The 19,254-nt window shown below is 37.2% G+C and overlaps 1 protein-coding gene across 3 annotated transcripts in view; it reads right to left on the reverse strand.

The window, feature by feature from the left end:
- The window catches only part of ABCB11 (ATP binding cassette subfamily B member 11), an 80,753-nt gene that overhangs the window by 13,098 nt on the left and 48,401 nt on the right, over window positions 1-19,254 (reverse strand). For all 3 annotated transcript variants that reach the window (XM_042997309.1, XM_007074605.3, XM_042997308.1), the window contains exons 17-21: window positions 18,486-18,588; window positions 10,719-10,883; window positions 5,479-5,583; window positions 5,229-5,390; window positions 348-551 (exon numbers count right to left, since the gene is read on the reverse strand). In XM_042997309.1, the coding sequence (XP_042853243.1) occupies window positions 348-551; window positions 5,229-5,390; window positions 5,479-5,583; window positions 10,719-10,883; window positions 18,486-18,588 (739 nt within the window). The remainder of the gene's footprint in view (window positions 1-347; window positions 552-5,228; window positions 5,391-5,478; window positions 5,584-10,718; window positions 10,884-18,485; window positions 18,589-19,254) is intronic.

Consider the following 19,254-nt stretch of genomic DNA (forward strand, 5'->3'; position numbering starts at 1 on the left):
TAGCTAAAAAAAACCAAGTAGACGGAAAGCTGAACTCTCCACTCTTGCAAATAAGAATACACCAAACTAGAATGTGGAGGAAATAACCATTGGAGAAGAAATTGAACATGTAACCCTCTGTGTTTGCCCCGCTGTTTCTCTACACCTGTTTACACTCACAGCATCACAGCTTTGTTGTCACGGCCTTGGGGCAAAGGCACATATAAAAAAGGCTAGTGGGAGGTTTCCAAAGATCAACGTTTGTAGCCTAACAGCTTTCTTAAGTCTCTTTGTACAACTCATTCTCAATGGTTTGTCTGACAGCCACTTAGCTGTAAGCAGTTTGAAAATTGGGTCTGTAAGATTACCTGGCCCGCTATCTCCAGAGCCTGCTTGTCTTGAGTGGCAAATCCTGTCAACATTCTGATCTGTATGGCTCCCGATAAAGCCAAGAAGGGGAAGAAGCACACTATAACCAGGCTTAGCTTCCAGCTAAAGATGAAGGCAATGATCATGGCCACAGTGATGTTAGTGAAGGAATTGACCATCATCCCGATTTGAGAGCCAGTCGCCTGCAAACCAAAAGCAATCAACCAATCTGAGACACACAGTCTCTTTCAACAAATACCACTATACGAAAAGGCAATTTTATACTAAAAAGATTATTATAAAAGATTAAAAGATAAAAGATTATTATAAAAGATTATTATAAAAGATTAAAAAATTATTCTGATAAAATATACATAACATGATGTTTATCGTTTTAGCCATTTCTAAGTGTACAATTCAGTGGCATTAAATACATTCACAGTATTGTGTAAACATCACCACCATCTATATCCAAAATCTTTTTTTTTCTTTGAGAGAGAGAGAGAAGATGAGCCAGCATACACACAAGTGAGGTAGGGACAGAGAGAGAGACAGGGAGAGAGAGAATCCCATAAATCATGACCTGAGCTGAAATCAAGAGTTGGACAATTAAACAAGTGAGTCACTCAGGCACCTGTCCAAACTCGTTTTATCATCTACAACAAGAACTCTGTACCCATTAAATATAACCCCCCCTCCTCCTTCTCCCTAGCCCCTGACAACCTCTATTCTTCTTTCTGCCTCTATAAATTTGCCTCTTCTAGGTACCTGAATGGAATCATACAATATCTTTCTGTGTCTAACTTATTTTATTAAGCTTAATATTTTCAAGGCCCATCCATGTTGTAGCATATATCAGACTTTCATTCCTTTAAAAGCTGAATAATATTTCATTATATGTATACATCACATTGTGTTTATCCATTCATCTGTTGATGGACACTTGGGTTGTTTTCACCTTTTGACCATATGGATACTGCTGCTATGAATGAACACTGATGTACAAATATCCATTTGTGTCCCTGTCTTCATTCTTCTGGATATATATACCTAGGAGTGGATTTACTGGGTCATTTGGTAGTTCTATGTTTAGAAAGATTTTTTTAAAATAATGAACTCCCTAATGCATTTGAAGGTTGGGTTAATAAAAGTCCCTTTTATTCATGGTTTTTTGGAAGCTCATCTATTGTCTAATCTCATTTCATGGGTGTCAGAGCTCGAGCAGTCAGTGTGAGATTAATTCAGCTAAGTGTGGGCTGCATATATTTCACATGCCTATGCATTTGGTCTGCTTGGAAATGCCCAGGCATTGGTCATATGGTAATATTTCTGATTATTCAGTGAAGACTGATGATTGTTCTGTAATTATACTTTTAAAATTTGTACAAGACTATTATAAGAGAGCACGTTCTTTCTCAATGAAATTAGCTTGTTCATCAGTACAAAATCACATCCTGACTTAATAGCTGGCTGTTCAGTCAACACGAAATGGACAAAAAAGGTTCAGTCTCAATATAAGTGGAGAACGGACACTCATAGTGATTATTATTTATAATGAAAATTATTTGATGGTTCCAACTCTTCTTTCAGTTGCAGTTATGCAGATGTGACCAAAGGTTGGCACCTTCTGTGTAGAAAAGACTTGCGTGGGTACAACTGCAATGCCTTTTGTCAAAATTGTAGAGGCTTTAGCATTATTTAAAACAACCACAGGTAAGCTAGTAGGTAACCATAGGTGCTAAGGAAATGCGATGCAAGAATAATTTACCTCTGCATATTATATTGAAGATTCGAATGGAATATGAACTCTGTGGTCCAAAGAATTCCCTCCCATGTATTGATAATAACTTCCTTGAACACAGGAGTCAAAGTTAAATTTGGAATTCACTTATACACCTATATTTATAGCAGCATTATCCACAATAGCCAAAAGGCAGAAGGAGCCCAAGTGCCAAGTTGATTGACAGATAAGTGGATAAACTAAATGTGATCTATACAAACAATGGCATATTATTCAAGACTTTAAAAAGAAATGAAATTCTGACACATGCTACAACATGGATGTACCCTGAGGACATTAAGCTAGGCGAAATACACCAGCCACAAAAGGACAAATATCGTATGATTCTACTTATATGAGGTTCCTGGAATAGTCAAATTCATAGAGCCAGCGTGTGATGGTGGTTTTATCAGGGCCTGGGACGAGAGTGGGATGGGAAGTTAATATTTAATGGATATAGAGCTTCAATTTGGGATGATGACAAGTTCTAGATATGGATAGTGGTGATGTTGCATAACAATGTAAATATACTTAATACCACTGAATTGTACACTTAAAAATGGGTAAAATGGTAAATTTTATGATTTGTATATTTTACCACTGTTAAAAAGAACAAAAGAATTTCGGGTTGGCAAGGACAGTTAGGCATTATAGAGAATTTGAAAAATAGCTAAATAGTTCTTTGGGATATCCTTATTTTTTCTTTTAACATTATATTCAATCAATATTTAAAAAATTTTTTTAAAGTAATACAGCTCAAGACACAAAATATATACACATATATAATAATAAACATTTTCACAAAAAGGGATCAGTCTAGATACTACTTTGTACTTTGATTTTTTTTCACTTCCTGTAACATAACCATCCTTCCGGATCATTACATTAACACCTTTAAAGATAGCTGCCTAATATTCCTTAGTAGGGATGTATTCACTCAACTATTTTCCCACTGGTGGATATTCAGGTAGTTTCCAGGGGATTTTATTAATTTTTTGACCAATATAAAAAATACCCTTGAATGCATATTGTCACAAAATAGGAGAGAATTAACTCATACAAATTTTAGTCACAGGATTTGCATACCTGATTATTCTCTAAAAAATGTTGAAAGAATTCAAACTATAACCAATATTTTATGAGTGCGTCCATTTCTTCTCATCCTCACAAATATAGGAAGTTGTCATTCACAATTGTTTTTATAGGTGGAAAATGGTGCTTCATTCTTTTATTAGTATTTTTCTATTAATAAGGTTGTGCAATTCTTCATTTGTTCATTGTCCTGCTGCATTTCTTTTTTGTGGTTTGTCCATATACTATTTTTTAACCTTTATTATTTTGTTTATTTTTGTTCTCTAACCAATTTTAGAGCACTACACATATTAGAGTTATCAGGTGTATTAATTTTTGTTATAAATATTTTTCTAGTTTTTACCATTTGTTTATACAAAAGTTTTAAGTTTTTATGTAGTCTGACAAGTCTACTTTAAGTTTTTTTGTGTTGTTTAAGAGAATCTGCTCGGGACAGCTGGGTGGCTCAGTCGGTTGAGCGTTGAGCGTCTGACTTTGGCTCAGGTCATGATCTCACAGTTTGTGGATTCGAGCCCCACTGTGCTGACAGCTCAGAGCCTGAAGTCTGTTTCGGATTCTGTCTCCCTCTCTCTCTGCCCCTCCCCCACTCACGCTCTCTTTCTCTCAAGAATAGACAAACATTAAGAAAATTTTTTTAAAAAGCACCTTGCAGACTGAAGGATGCAAAAATAGAAGAGATAAGTTTAGAGCTTATTTATTTAACCTAAACTTCAGTGTCAGGTAAACTGGACACTAGAATACTCAGTTGGTAAAAGTGAAATTGCTACACACTTTCTCCAAGCAGTAAGACAATGCACATTAAAACCCTTCAAAATGATCGTATACTCTGATCCAGTGATTTTATTTTGAGAACAAAACAAAAAAATGAATAAGGATGTGCCAAGCTTGATGTAAAATGATAGAAGTTGCTTATAAGGGGGAAAAAAACAGAAAGAAAAAACATTTAAATAAGGAATTCTTTAATGATGATACATTAAAATGATGAACTATGCAGCCGTCAAAAATCTACTGTAGAAAAATATGTAACGGCCAAAATATGCTCACAGCAGATTGTTGTAGGGAAAAAACAGAAAGATTACAAAATGATTCATGGAGTGTGACCCGGAGTCTGTAAAAAGCACATATATACATAGAAAAAAAGCTCTGAGGAAGAAGATTCCATGTTCCTCAGAAATTCTCCCATATCATTGTCCATATTTTTGAGTCAAGACACACAGTACAGCACCATCAATCCAGGGCGTTTTTTTCTTCCAAGAACCTTACAAATAAACTGTGGTTTTCTTTTTTCTTTCTCTTTCCTTCTTTCCTTCTTTCCTTCCTTCCTTCCTTCCTTCCTTCCTTCCTTCCTTCCTTCCTTCCTTCCCACAAAAAGTGAGTAGAGGTTCTGGACGGCACATTTGACTCTTGTTACCTTAATACAAACCCCTAGTTTCCTAAAGGCATGGCCTCACCTTACACATGTATAAGTCCCCTGAACAAGGCTGCCAGTTCTGAGGTTGAGAAACCACAGCTCTGTCTCTATGAATGCCTCAAGATTGTAGATGGCAATCATTTACTTCTTTCCTTCAGTTTCCTTACTGGCATTTTTCAGAGGCAGCTCAGAATAGCTTCTCTTTTCCTAAGACCTGCATGCTGGTCATCTATGTAAGAGGCTTTCTTCCACACATGCTTTGCTTCCACCTTCTGGGGGGAGCTATTAAGTCTTGTGGAATCTGAGCCTCTGGGCCTGAAAATGATCTGAGAAATGAGTATCAGGAAAGTTTTCAGTTGCTAGACTCCCACAAAATCTAAAACCCGGACAGATTTGGACTCATGGCACTGATTCTGGACATTGCCTGGGACACACTGTTGTTTGTCAGCATTGGAAATGGTGGAAAATGTGGCTCTGGGGCATCTCAGTCCCATGAGTTCCTATTTCATGGGAAACACATAGGTAATTTTCATAATTCTCAAAGGAAAGAATATTTACTCCAGTTAATAACACCCCTGATTTCCCCCCATAGCTTACCCCTTGAACTTGAGAGGCATCTGTAGCAAGCCTTGTTGTTAGTGCCCCAGGGCTATTTCTCAGGTCATCAAACCAGCCAATGTCTTGTCCTAATATTGCTCTGAAACCAAATTTACGTAGCCTTTTTGTGAGGAGTTCTCCCGATTTAGCAAAAGCATATCCCTAAAACATAAAGGAATCTTTAGTGATATTTTAACACGAAAAGGGAGAAAATAGCTAAATCACTTACAAAAAAAATAAAACTCCTTACCTGCAGAAACTGAGTGCAAATGGATATACAGCCCAATATTACAAAAAGCAGGCACACAACATTGATCTGTGACCTTTGTTCTTCTTTATCAAGAAGTGAAAAAGTCTTTGCAAGAAAGTAAGCAAACATGTTACTTTAGTATTACAAACAATAGCAAAATAAATAAAATATGTTTAAAAGGAATTTCTCTTAACCATCAGGTTAAGGGAACATATCAGTAATTAAACCAAAGTTAGCTATGAATATGTGTATTTTAATTCCTTGTGGGGAAGGAAGCCTGGCAAATGAAAACCAATATCTACAATTTGCAGAAATTCTGTCTTGTTTCTTGGCCTGATGTAGGCAATTGTGTTGGCTTTTCATTGATACAGATGATAAGTATCATTAAATATCTCAAATCTTGTATGTAATAAGGCAAAGAAAAAAGAGAGGAAGGAAGGAACAAAGAAAGGGAGGGAGGAAGGAGGCAGGGAGGGAGGGAAGAAAGGAGGGAAGGAAGGAAGGAAGGAAGGAAGGAAGAAAGAATGTTTTCTGGAACAAAGCACAAAGTATTATCATGACCTTTGTCCTTCTCACATAACAGAAGCAATAAAGATGATTTTCCCACTCAGGTACTCTGTTATTACTTTTATAGATCATATTCATATATTATATATAAATATTATATATAATAAATAATATATAATAATAATATAATATAATAATATAAATAATATATAATAATATAAATAATAATTAATAAATATATATAAATATATATATTTATAATATATGAATAATAGTTTCATTTAAAAAACAACTAGCCATTAACTGTAGTTGGCTTAGGAGAAAGAACACTTTCTGTCCATCTGAGGCTGAGATTGTTGTTTCTTTTTTTTTTTTTATGTTTATTTTTGAGAAAGAGAGAGAGAGAGAGAGAGAGCACAAGTGGGGGAGGAACACAGAGAGAGGAAGACACAAAATCCAAAGCAGGCTCCAGGCTCTCAGTTGTCAGCACAGAGCCTGACATGGGGCTGGAAGCCACGAACTATGAAATCATGACCTGAGCCGAAGTCAGATGCTTAACCGACTGAGCCACCCAGAGGCCCCAGAGGTTGTTGTTTCCAAATCAGGAAAAGTTGAAAACATTCTCTACTCCCCCCCAAAAAACTATGGAAGTCGTGAATTTTTTTTTAGTCCATAATAAATGGTAAACTATACTTTATAAGTGTATTCTGAACTTGCAGATGTATGCTCAAGTAACTGATTGGGGACTACACTGTTGCAATAAGAAAATGGAAAGAACAGCTGGATATTCTAATGATAGTGCCCTATAATGAATAGATTTTAGGTACAACAAAACTTCCTAATTTGGGCTTAAGTGAGGGAAACTTGAGTTCAAAAACGTACACATTAGAGAACTTTATTTATTGTTCTAAATTTAAGTAACTAGAACAATGCTAACAAGCAGTTGCTCAAAAGAAATCGTTTATGCAATACATATTTATTGAGTGCCTGTTATATACCAAATAAATCTCTTGAAAACAATGTATACTACTCCATTAACAAATCCTTTTTTGCAAAGCAAAAGTAACCTATTCAAATAATCAAATTCCAAAGTGGAGAGGGGAGTTCCAGATTAATAAAATCTACTGTTTCTAGGATAATTTCTAGGGTCTTCATGGTTCTTAATACAGGTGGAAGTGGGATTGGAAGATTCCAAGGTCTTTCTCCCCAGCATTGAATAACTCATATGTTTACTTTACAGAGTTTATAAATTTAGGGGTTTAAAGACATGTTGCAGTTTGGTTTTTAAAATCATTATACACATCCCCCAAACCCCAAACAGTGATGCCACATTTCCATTCCTTCCTCATGTCACCTATTATAATCATGGACAAAAGGACTATAGAAGTGCAGATTAGCCAGTTTAACTCTTATTCTAGAGATGGTAAACCAGAGCCCCAAACATCAAAACTTCTGTCCAAGTTCATTTAGCTAGTGGTTATTATTAGGTAGGGAAAGGCCTATTTTTTCAGATTCCAGTGATTTTCTTCTTGCCAGCTCTCTTGGCTCTTGGCATGACTCATCTTGTCTGGGTTAAAAAAAGAGTGTTTGGCTGATGTTAAATCCATACAAGTGTCCAGTTCAAGAGTGGGCATCTCGCTATCCATAACTTCTTTTCACAAAATTCTACTCCATGAGTTCTTTGTTGTTGAGTTTTGTTCTTGTTGAAATCAACCCAAAAGGCTACCTATCCGTAGGCTCCTTTATAATACATCTGTGCCATTTTTATAATGGTGAGTTTGTTTAAGGAGAAAACAGATATTCATTAAACTCTTGCTATTTACCGGGTGCCAAATGTGTAACTTAACCTACTTTAACTTCAGTGAAGATTTCCTTAAATTAGGCTTCTTAAAACAACCCAGTGAGGTAGATTTTCTTGTCCCAAATTACAGATGAGGAAACTAAGACTCATCAAGGAAAAGCCACTTGCCTAAATGTACACAGAGAATACAGAGCAGAGACTTAATACGAATCCAGGGCTGACTGACTCCAAAACTCGTGCTTTTTCCCAGCATGCTACGTCCACATTGCTGTGCTTGGAACACATGCACACTTTCCAAGTCAAATAGACCCATGGAAAGTGAATCAGATACATTATGTTTTATGTGTGTATTGATGCATCACTAGATTAGAGACCAGGATCCTAATAGTGTCCAATCGTTTGCTGGGTCTGTGTTCCAAACTGTGGTCTCAATACACCAAATGTTAGTATTGTGCCCTTTAGGTATGTCAGAATGAAAATAGCGCAATTACAGACTATTATCTGACTCATGATTATATCCTATGAGATGAAAGTATCATGAATCTACTGATGAATATGTGATAATTATGCAAGAGACAAACAGAATGATCTCCTTCATCAGAGAGGAAAAATAGTACTTTGTTCAGCATCATTCTCTTAGAAAATACAACCCGGTGAGAACATTAAACAAGAGCAAACTTTGGATTCCACCAACCAGATCCTGTTACTCTGGTAACTGCAGCCCTTAAGTGAAAAGCCTTATTGCTCAAGCCAAGTTTTTCCTAGGATTTCTGGTTGTGAACAGAAGAATCACATAACGATTGTCACTACCAACAACTGGAAGCTGCTCTAGAGAGCAGGTGTTACAGCTGAATCGTCAGGTTTTATCTGACCTGGCCGTTTCATAGACTCTTGGAACTGGCAGTTATCTTAGAAACCATTTTTGTCAATCCTTCCTTTTGTGGTTGAGGAACCTAAGGCCCAGAGAAATGGCATGGCATGACCCGAAAGCATACAGTGCTTGATAAGTAACTAGAAGAGCCAGTTTCAGAAAAAAAAAAGATCTCTGGGTTAGGAATCCAGGGCTCTTTCCACAGGAGCTCATATACAGGGTTTGGATGAAGCTCAGTACAGTCTTTACTCTGTTTTTTAAGAAAGTGAGAATCAGCAAAGAAGCTGTTATTCTGGATTTATTTTAAAAAGCAAACATCTAGGGCAATTGTCTTTACAGATTCAACCCTACCCACCACACCCTCTGCACCTCATCACTACTCTGAGATGCATTTCCAGAGCCTTTCCCTACTAGAATGTCAGCTTTATGAGAGAAGGGAAGGGCTTTGGTTTTCTTGTTCCTCCGTCTATCCTCAAGCCCAGCAATAATGTCTGGCAAACCATAAATGATTAATACATATTTGTTGAATTATGAATAGATTTTTGTGTTTAATGTCTGTCTTCCTCATAGACTAGAAACTCTATTAGAGAAGGCACCATGACTGATACTGCAATCCCAAGTTTCTAGCATAGTGTCTGTGGAAGATGATCAACAAACATCTGTTGAGTCAAAAAAGAACATTTATGTTGCATTTAAAATATTGTACTTACCAGACATGAAGGATGATAAATTAATTATTTAAAGGATTTTCATCATAAAGGGTTTTACATAACCAGAAATTCAATTTACCAGAGTTGAAGTTCTCAGTTTCCAGTTTCCTACTTCTCTGAAATTAACATGATTTCCTCACTTCCCGCAAGGGGGCAGTATAAAAATTAAAAGGGCGACTGAGGCCCTCCCTGCACAAATGACTTGATTTTGTTTATGGACTCTCTGGGTCTTTCTGTATGATTCATGCCTGTCGGGACATTTTTCTGGTCGGGACCTCCCAGAGAAGCCGCAAAAGAGAGACTAGTGGGGGAAAAGAAAAACTCAGGACTCTTAGTAAGCTCTGGCTGTGTGGTATACTGGCAAATCCTTGAGCCTAGGCTTTGGAAAAGGTGCCTCCTACTCATGGTCCTACCACCTAATTAATTCCTACTTCACCATAAACAAATTTAAAAAGTTATCTAGATTCTAGGTTTGCCTCCTTGTTGATCTCACGGGATTTGTGGGGGGTGGCGTAAATTTCAACTAAGGAAACTTGGCAGCGTTTTGATAACTAATTTTGCAATGATAAAGTTTTGTTAGAACCTGGCTCTCCAGGTTCTGCAGATTTGAACCCCAGATCCATTACTTGCTATCCTAAATTCTGTATAACTTGATTTGCTTTTTTGCTAAAACAGGAACAATAAAAATCCCTACCTCAGATGGTTAACTAGGAAAATTTAGTAAACTATTATATATAATGTGCTTAGTGTAAATTAATATTTGTAATTATTGTTAATTTTTATTGTAGCAACAAAGTCAGATGGAGAATACAAAAACTCCTAAGGAAGTGAAAATTGGAATAAGCTCATTCTTTATCCGTGCCTTATTGTACTTCTCTCCTCCTTTTCCTCTTTCCTCCCCAACCTTGCCATTTCAATGGTGCAATCAGCAGAGAAGAGAATTACACATGCACTAACACCTGCTTTTATAAGCCAAACTCTGCACCTCAGCTGTTCAGCAAGATCAAAACGGCCCTAAAATCCTTTTGTACTATTCGACGAACCTGCTTTGCATTCTGATTTTGTTTGCATATAGGGAAATTGCCCTCTTCTAACACTAAATTTGCAGCCATAGTGCAGTTTTTCGCAGACATGATGACTGGATGAGCGTCCTGCCAGCCCAAATGAGAGTGTTCAGCTTCACCTTCTTGTCTTCTGTGCAATGGAAAATCAAGGCACTTTTAGTCCTTTGTGAGGAAAATAAAGCTACATCCATTAAAACAACAAAGCCAGCCTATCAAAAATGACAATACCCGCTGATAGAAAAATAAACAATGTGAGGAGAATAACGTGAACCCAGCTGTTTGCTTACCCCAAGAGTCTGGCTGAATAAAAAGGCATAGAGAGGTGTGACTGAACCATTGACAGAGGCGCCCACAGCCCCTACCAGCATGTAGGGCCATTCTGGAGCATTGAATCTCAGAATCCTCCGAACTGGGGCAGGTTCAATTTCTTCTTCCACAGGAATATCCTTGTCCTTGAGGGGAGAAAAGATTACATTAGTCATCCAGAGGTACACACAGACATTTTTGCATTTATTCTTTTATTATACAGCAGACCCTTTGGCATTCACAGATTTAAAAGTCATGGTTTGATGGGTTATGAGTGACCTCAAAGATCTACAAGATGTTAGTGATGCGTTGTTTTGCAAGAAATGGTTTTGAATTGCTTGCCACCATGCCGTGACTTGGAAGGGACGAGCTAGATGGACACACATTTGAGGGTGAGGTTGTGGTTTTCATGTCACAGTGAGTATGTGTTAACTCTAGGGGAGTAATAGATATGTTGGAACTTTCAAAAAAATAACTCCCCAATTAAAAAAAAATTGTGCTATAGTGGTATTTACATATTTGAGGACTCATAAAAATTTTAAGGTATGTCTTTCATAAATGTCCTTCTAGAAACTACCTGAAGCTCTGAGGCAGGACAGTGTATCTGAAAGAAGACAAAGTAATTATTAAAATTTATTAAATGGTGTCAATAGTTATAATTTACATGCTCTCTGTAAGATTTTTCTTAATTAGTACCCAGAAGTATATGGTAATCCATTCAAGATTTCTAAATTCTACATATTCTTTGTAATGAGTGAAAATTATTTTAATAGTTCTCTATTCTGTTCTCTTTAGTTGTCATTAAAGTGTCAAGCTAACAAATTTGTATCCTCTTGAAGGCAAATATTATATTCAAAACCCCATCATTTTTACTATCGTTTTCCTCACTACTGATATTACTCACTGCTTGATCTTTAGGACGATTTATTAAATTTATTACTGATTTCATGTAAGAAAGGATTTTAGGTGGCTTATATAGATTTGCATTATTTTTTTTTACTTTTTCTATTAAAATATACTAAAATATTATAACAGATGAATTACAAAACTATGAATTAGTGCTCTCTTTCATTTATATGTAATAATCTACCCTTTAGGTAGCTGAATGTCACGAACAGACAACAGCAAGGAACTTCAAATATTTTCCTTTGCCTACGAAGTCAAAGACCACATTACCAATTCAGTTTAAATAACGCTTTGTGTCATGTTATGTCATTATCGTTGCAAGCCAAATAGGCTGGAGGAAGGCAGCTTGGCTGGTGATGGATTTCTTGTTAACTCCATTTCAAATTCTCTCTTGGCCTGCCCTCAACATGTGCACTTGTCATTACTATGCACTCATGTAGCAAATTCTTCTGTCCAATAATTTAATCTCTCACAGCTTACTAACTCTAGGAAACCAATTCCTCCAACCAGAGAGGAAGAGAGGTGCCTGGGAAAGCATGAGTAGAACAAGCATGGAAAGAACAGGGTTCTTGATTGAACCCAATGAAGCCACCTATGGAATACATCACGAAGCAATTTAGCTCTCTGGGGCTCAGTTACCTCATCCTCAAAATGAGATTGTTGGACTAAGTCGTTTTAGGGACATAACTCTCTATGGGTATCTTGTATTTCTGCACATCTTATACAGAATCACTGACTACCTTTATTTAGAGTATTTTTTTTTCAAGGGTGTTTGCATAGCAAATAGCCTTGGAAGACAAAGATGGTGTCTCCATCCCAAGAAGAGAGCAGATGTGCTTACTACCCATTATAAAAGAATCAAGTTCCTCAAGTTCAGGATTCCTCTCTTAAATACCCCCTTCATTTGCTAGTATCATCTGGCTCTCTTTAAATCTGGGGTTTGGGCTGGGAAACCAGTGCAAATGATGCACTCTGGCTACCACTCTTGCTGTGAGTAATAAAGTTCTTTGTCTCTGGCTCAGGGCTCTTGTGTATTCTGCCCGCATCCATGAAACAGTGTCAGACTAACTTGATACCTTGCACTACAGCAAAATTTAGACCCTCTACAGTTTTAGACAGTGGTTGGTGTCCAGATCAGGATGCTTGCCAGACTCATGTGGGTCAATGATTAAAAATATAAATTCCTGGGGCGCCTGGGTGGCGCAGTCGGTTAAGCGTCCGACTTCAGCCAGGTCACTATCTCGCGGTCCGTGAGTTCGAGCCCCGCGTCGGGCTCTGGGCTGATGGCTCGGAGCCTGGAGCCTGTTTCTGATTCTGTGTCTCCCTCTCTCTCTGCCCCTCCCCCGTTCATGCTCTGTCTCTCTCTGTCCCAAAAATAAATAAAAAACGTTGAAAAAAAAATATATAAATTCCTGGGGGGCACCTGGATGGCTCAGTCAGTTAACCGTCTAACTTTGGCTCAGGTCATGATCTCACAGTCATGGGTTCAAGCCCTGCATCGGGCTCTGTGCTGCATCTCGGAGCCTGGAGCCTGGAGCCTGCTTCAGATGCTGTGTCTCCCTCTCTCTCTCTACCACTCCCCTGCTCAACTCTCTGCCTCTCTCTCTCTCTCAAAAATAAATAAACATTAAAAAAATTTTTTTTAATATAGATTCCTGGGGCCTATCACCAGAAATTCTAATTTAGTAAGCCTGAGTGTGAATCTGTGTTTAAAAATAAGGTGTTTGAAAAGATACTAATGTGGATCTCAGGGTACAGCAGAGCTATCCTAGAGGCTGCATGAAGCAATCATACGTTTCACAAGCTTTTAGAATTATCTACACTTAAAAATTTACAAAGAATAAAATTCACTATTAGAGCCAATGGAAAACTACAATTCAAAAGTCACTGATATTTATGACTAGTGGTTCTATCTCTAGAACATATATTGAGAATAAATTTTAGTTGCTTTCTACACTTAGAAAAAAAACTTTATTTTCTTTTGTGTCTTTGTTCTTTTTCTTCTGCTTGTCCCTTTTTACATAATCTTCAGTCTACATATCCTAGTTCAAAGGGTGTCTAACTAAGATTTTCAACTTTATGTGCAATGGAATAATGAGGAAGAGGGGAACATATTCTGCGAGTAAGTGCAGGTCCTTCTGACATCCTTATAACATCCACCAGAAGTATTCCTTCCTGTCATAAATATCTAGGTGTTACATTTTTCTCTGTTTCATTCTCACTGCTATTGTGGGCTCTCCATCCCTTCTGCAGTGACCCCAGCTACTCTCTTACTTCTATGAAAGGGTCCTCAACAACTGTGGCAGTTTCTAGGAGTTATCTTCAAGTGTCCCCACATAGCTGATCTGGGCCATATCAGAAATGCAAACATTTTCCCTCTCTTTCTCATCAGCAATGTCGCCCATGAAATGCCAACAGGCTCTGACACTACCTCCACTGCATTCTCCTCCTTGTAAGGGCTGCACGTGGTTGACTGTCCCCTGAAATCATTTCATGTCCATGGGACACCGTGCATGGTGCTCAACAAGAGACATATTTCCTTGGTATCATAGTCATGGTAGCTCCTGAGGGGCACTACTTTGGGATCCCAAAATCTCTCATAGATTTTGTGTGAAAATTACTTCTGTCTGCTTCCTGCTATAATCCTTCTCTCTCTAGGACTCAGACATGAATTCAAATAGATAGGGCAAAGAGACCATTATCTGAGACCATCATCCTGAACTCTGACTTCAAATTTCTCTTCCCCTTCTAGAACTATATAAAGTGTTTGGCATAAAACTTGGCATGTAATAAATGTTCAATAAATATTAGATGACAAAAAAAAAAAAACCACCACTCCTCAGGTAATTCTAGTAGTAAAGCCCAGTATGCGAGATTCCGGGCAGTATGCAATCTCCAGGACTCTACGAGCCTAGGATTCCATGATTATAGGTTTAGAAAGTGTCAGCTGTGCTCTACCATCAGGCACATTAAACTCCAACATTTTCTGGAACCACTGCCCCACAAAACAGCTCACTCACAGCCTGACATGACAGAAATTTCTCTGGTCTTCAGATTCTTGAAGGTATCCCTCACCCTAAACAAGAATACTTAAGACATTTTAAAATAACATGAAGTGATTTTTTCCAGGAGTTATCATTCCAAGATAAACTAACAAGAGGCAAAATTTAATTGATTTGAGTAATTTTCCTTTGTCCCCTTTCACTAGAAGTTTGATTTAAAGGAAACTGTTCCCTGACTGTCCCCCCCGCCCCCCGCCAAATGCACCATCAAGCCTGAATGATTGCAAAAACTAGAAAATCTGTCCCTAAGTAATTGACTTACTTGATATAGCTAAAAGAATAATAGAAGAAAGCAAAATATAAAGCCATTATGTATAGAAGAATTTTTCCTTTGAGTTTTGCAAAGCTAAAGACAAATTTAGTCATCTAAAAAAAGGCTAAAGATAATTTATTCATCTTCCCTGTATATGTAGCAAACCAGTAACTCACGGAGAGGGGTAAAATTATAAAAGTTGATGTGTTCTCTTACTACAGATTCCTGCCTTTATTGTAGCAATGTCAAGTTTATTATATGTAAAGAAGTATCCTGTTAGAAAAAAAAAGAATCCTGCTTGCAACTCCAGGGCAGGGAGAGGGACAGTGGCTCTTGTTCATCTCTGCATCCATAACACAATCCCTGGCACACAATAGCTGTACAATCAATATTTATTGGATGAAAGAATGAATGGAGCTTTTATGCCCATGGTGCATACATGCAACAAAACATTTATTTAAAAAAATACTGAGCTCGTCTACTGTGCAGATGGTTCAATGGTAGACACTGCACTTTTCTCAGTTTCCTTCCTTCCGTCTCCTTTTATAGGTCAGGTGAAAATAAAACCTCCTACCTACTTAAATCTTATGTTCTGCTTTCTGTGCTTTGTTAGTGATTTCTGCGTGCCAATCCATAGGGGTCTCCTGCCTCAATAACGACTTCAAGATTTGATGATAAGAAATGGGAACTATGATAAAGGAGCAGAGATTCTCCAAATGAACATATAGTGATAGCCATTTGTAAGGGTCCTATCTCTGTCCTCTTAATCAATGCTGAAACCTTATCTTCTAAGTTAGCTGTGATGAAGTGGTGGGTTTCAAACTTTTGACCTTGACTTGATTTCATACAGATCCTACTTTGTTTGTTTCCCTGAGAGAGATGTCTCAGTATCAGAGACTGGCACCTTTTGCCTGAGGGTGTCCCCTAATCCTCCACTTAATTTTGTCAGCATTATAGCTAAGATCTGACTCTACTGATGGCAACCCAAAGCACAGCTTGGAGAGTGAGAAGAAACGTTACCTAGTTACCAGCAACTAGGAGACCTTGGTCCCCGGTGAGCCCACCTAGTGTTTGAAAGTACAAGCTCTTTATGCAACCATCTCTTCTAAATGTTCAGAGTCGAAACTCTGAGAGACCACAAGGTGGAGATAATTCCTTTATGTAAGTAAACATTTTGCATTGGAACCTGAGATAGCATACTTCCCAAGTAACACATTAAGGTTAGAATTTCTCCATAAAATGAGAAAAAGAAAGGATTTTGCCAGTGTTTGGCAAATTTAGTTAACTTTTAAAATGCTTTAAAATCTACTTGAGATCACAATATCCCACATATTTAAAGTACTTTAAAATATTACTTGAGATTAGAAATTCCATACATTAAATTTTATCAGCCCTAATCCCGTTGTTCCTTTTTAAAAAATTAGTTAATTTAAATCTAAAAAATCCTAATGTAATTACCATTGAGCAGTCTTAATATAAGCATAAGATCTAATTTTCTTGGAGCTGTCACAAAATCACAATGGCTTCCCTGTCATTTTTTTCCCCTTCTTTTTTCTCTCTTAACTGGAACCAGAATATAAAGTGGCATATTTTAAATATTACACTGATTTAAATTTAATTGAGTTTAACTATTCCATTCTAATTCACAATGCTGATAAGTAGAATATTATATGGAGCATTTTTATTTCTCTAACTAGTCTTTATATTTGATTTAGGTTTCCTCCTTATGTAAATGGTTCCCTTTTGAGTTTCCTCAGCATCAGGAGAACGCTGTGGGAATCTGATCTCCAGATCTCCAGGGATCTGATCTCTACAGCTATGCCGGGCCACTGCCAGTTTCAACAGCAACAACAAAATCAGATTTTATTTTCCTTCTCTTCCTTCCTTCCTTCCTTCCTTTCCTTCCTTCCTTCCTTCCTTCCTTCCTTCCTTCCTTCCTTCCTTCCTTTCTTCCTTCTTCTCTCGCTTTTGTTGTCAAATAGTAACAGAAACTAGAAAAAAACATAAAAAATGCAAAAGTCCAATATGATTGATACTGTTACATTTGAAATTTCAACGTCGTGTTTGGTTCTTTGTCCCCTGGAGCTTCACTAGACTCCTTATATAGGCATCTTGTCATTATTGGTGGCAGCACCATGGACATAGATGAAATAACTATTTCTAGATTTAGAAGAGAAGTTGAGTCCTTAATGGCAAGATGCAGTAAGCAACCATGCTTGCTCTCTGTGTGATTCATCCTGCTGCTCCTAAGTATTTTTCTATGAAATTTACTTAAACCAACTCTACTGGATATTTATTCATTCCTAATATATTAAAACCAAGAGAGAACTTTAATAACCCTTCTGTCATAGTCATAAGATCATAAGGAAGACTGTACTTTATTCCACATTTGTCACTGCGAATAAAGGTTTATAATTACTTCCAAAACGGATTCTCATTAAAAATTTTTTAAAGACAGTTTGAAATTACATCATGCATAATGGATGTGCTTGTAATTAAAATACTCTCTGACTTATTTGCTTTGATAAATCTTGTGGTTTGGGCTTATTTCATTGTAGAAATTCAATTATCATCCTAGTTTTTAAATCTCCTGATATCCTAATAGGTGCAGGGCACTGGCCTAAGTGCTCAAGTTGATGCAAACACAAATAATATACACTCACTATCTTTAAGAAGCTTGTAATTTAGTAAAGGAATAAGACAATATGACCCCAATTAAGGCTCAATAAGAAAACTGCCATGAAAAGTGTCAAATGAAGAGGAGTTTGGGCTTGAATGTAAGACTCTCAGGTTGAAGAATTAAGTTCAGAGATTAAGAAAGGCTTTGAGGGTGGGGATAGATGGGCACCTTATGTGAAAGTAAGATGCCCACAATAGATTTGAGGATCTGTGTCCCTAGGAAGAAATATAGCTACATCTGTTGATTCCTCGCCTATCTCTTTCGTTTTTGTGTTATTTTGAATTTTATTAAAACTAATAGTGCTGATCTTAGATATAGATATATCCTTAAGAAATTATGGTAAAGCTATATGAAGTAAACAACTGTCCATAAAACCTAATCATCTTCTGTTAATTAAAAAATCGTGCTAACTTTATCAAATACCTTTGTCGAATAAACACTTTTGCCAGGATTATTATAATTTAAGAAGGAGATTGAAAAATTTGAGAAAACTTGTTTTCAAGTATTCTTACAACCTTTAAAATAATATACATATAGCCAAATAATCTAAGTACATATAATTTGCCTGTGTCTATTACAATGATTCATCTCAAATTATTGACTAACAATTTTAGTCCATTTTCAGTTATCAGATGTTCTTAAAGGTCATTAATTAATCTGTATTTCTTTTAACATATTGTATACAATTTAGAGTTTTCATCAGATCCTCATGGATTCTCCCATTTAATCTGATTTAGCAAACATTACTAGATATTTGCCTTGAAAACTCATGTTGTCAGATTTAAAGGCCATGCAATAGTCCCCAGCAAAGACGGTCTCCAATCCCCAAGAGCAACTGGTGCCTGACCTTTCTGTCTTCTTCATAAGTAGACTTATGATCTACAACAGCTAATGGAGGTTCAGGTACCAGGTAAGAAAGCTGAGACTTGGAGCGTTGCCGGATTGAAGCTCTGTAAATAAACAGAAAGATGAAAGAGTCTGTAGATTATGGGCAAGTTGGAACAGGACTTAGCTGGTGTTCAGGCTTACATCATATGTGTCAAATAAACAGAAATGCTTGGTAGGTCACATAGTAACCATGTAAGACAGCTTCCTGGGCAGGTTTGGCAGAACCATTCTTGCAGCATAGTTAATTAGATTGGGTGCTCTGGGCCCCAAGCTAGACTCTGATTCAGAGTGTGCTCAAGGAGGGAAGGAGAGAAGGAGAGGAAAGCTGTCCTACCAGTCTTCCAAAACAAGGTCCAAGGCTCAAATCCATTCCAAATCCACATGGTCTGCTAATTGCTACCAGGGCAAAGGCCCAGCATCTTTACCTCCCTATTGGTTACAGGTTGTAATTTGGATGTCTCTTTCTCTAGGCACACTTGGTTTTACTTTAGTGTAAGGCCACCTGGATACAAATGAGCTCAGAGGAGGAAAATAGGGCCCCTAGTGAGATTTTCTTTAGGCTACGTACTGTCCCTAGAAATGCATTTAAGTAACAAGTAGCTTACTGAAATAAAATTTAGTTGATGTGTTCATTCACTCATTTATTCATTTAACAGAAGCTTATTGGGCATCTATAGCATGCAAACCAATGCCAGATGCTGTGAGGATTACAAAGACTGGTCAATGAC

The sequence above is a fragment of the Panthera tigris genome, chromosome C1, assembly GCF_018350195.1.
Source record: "Panthera tigris isolate Pti1 chromosome C1, P.tigris_Pti1_mat1.1, whole genome shotgun sequence".
In the NCBI taxonomy this organism is placed as follows: Eukaryota; Metazoa; Chordata; class Mammalia; order Carnivora; family Felidae; genus Panthera; species Panthera tigris.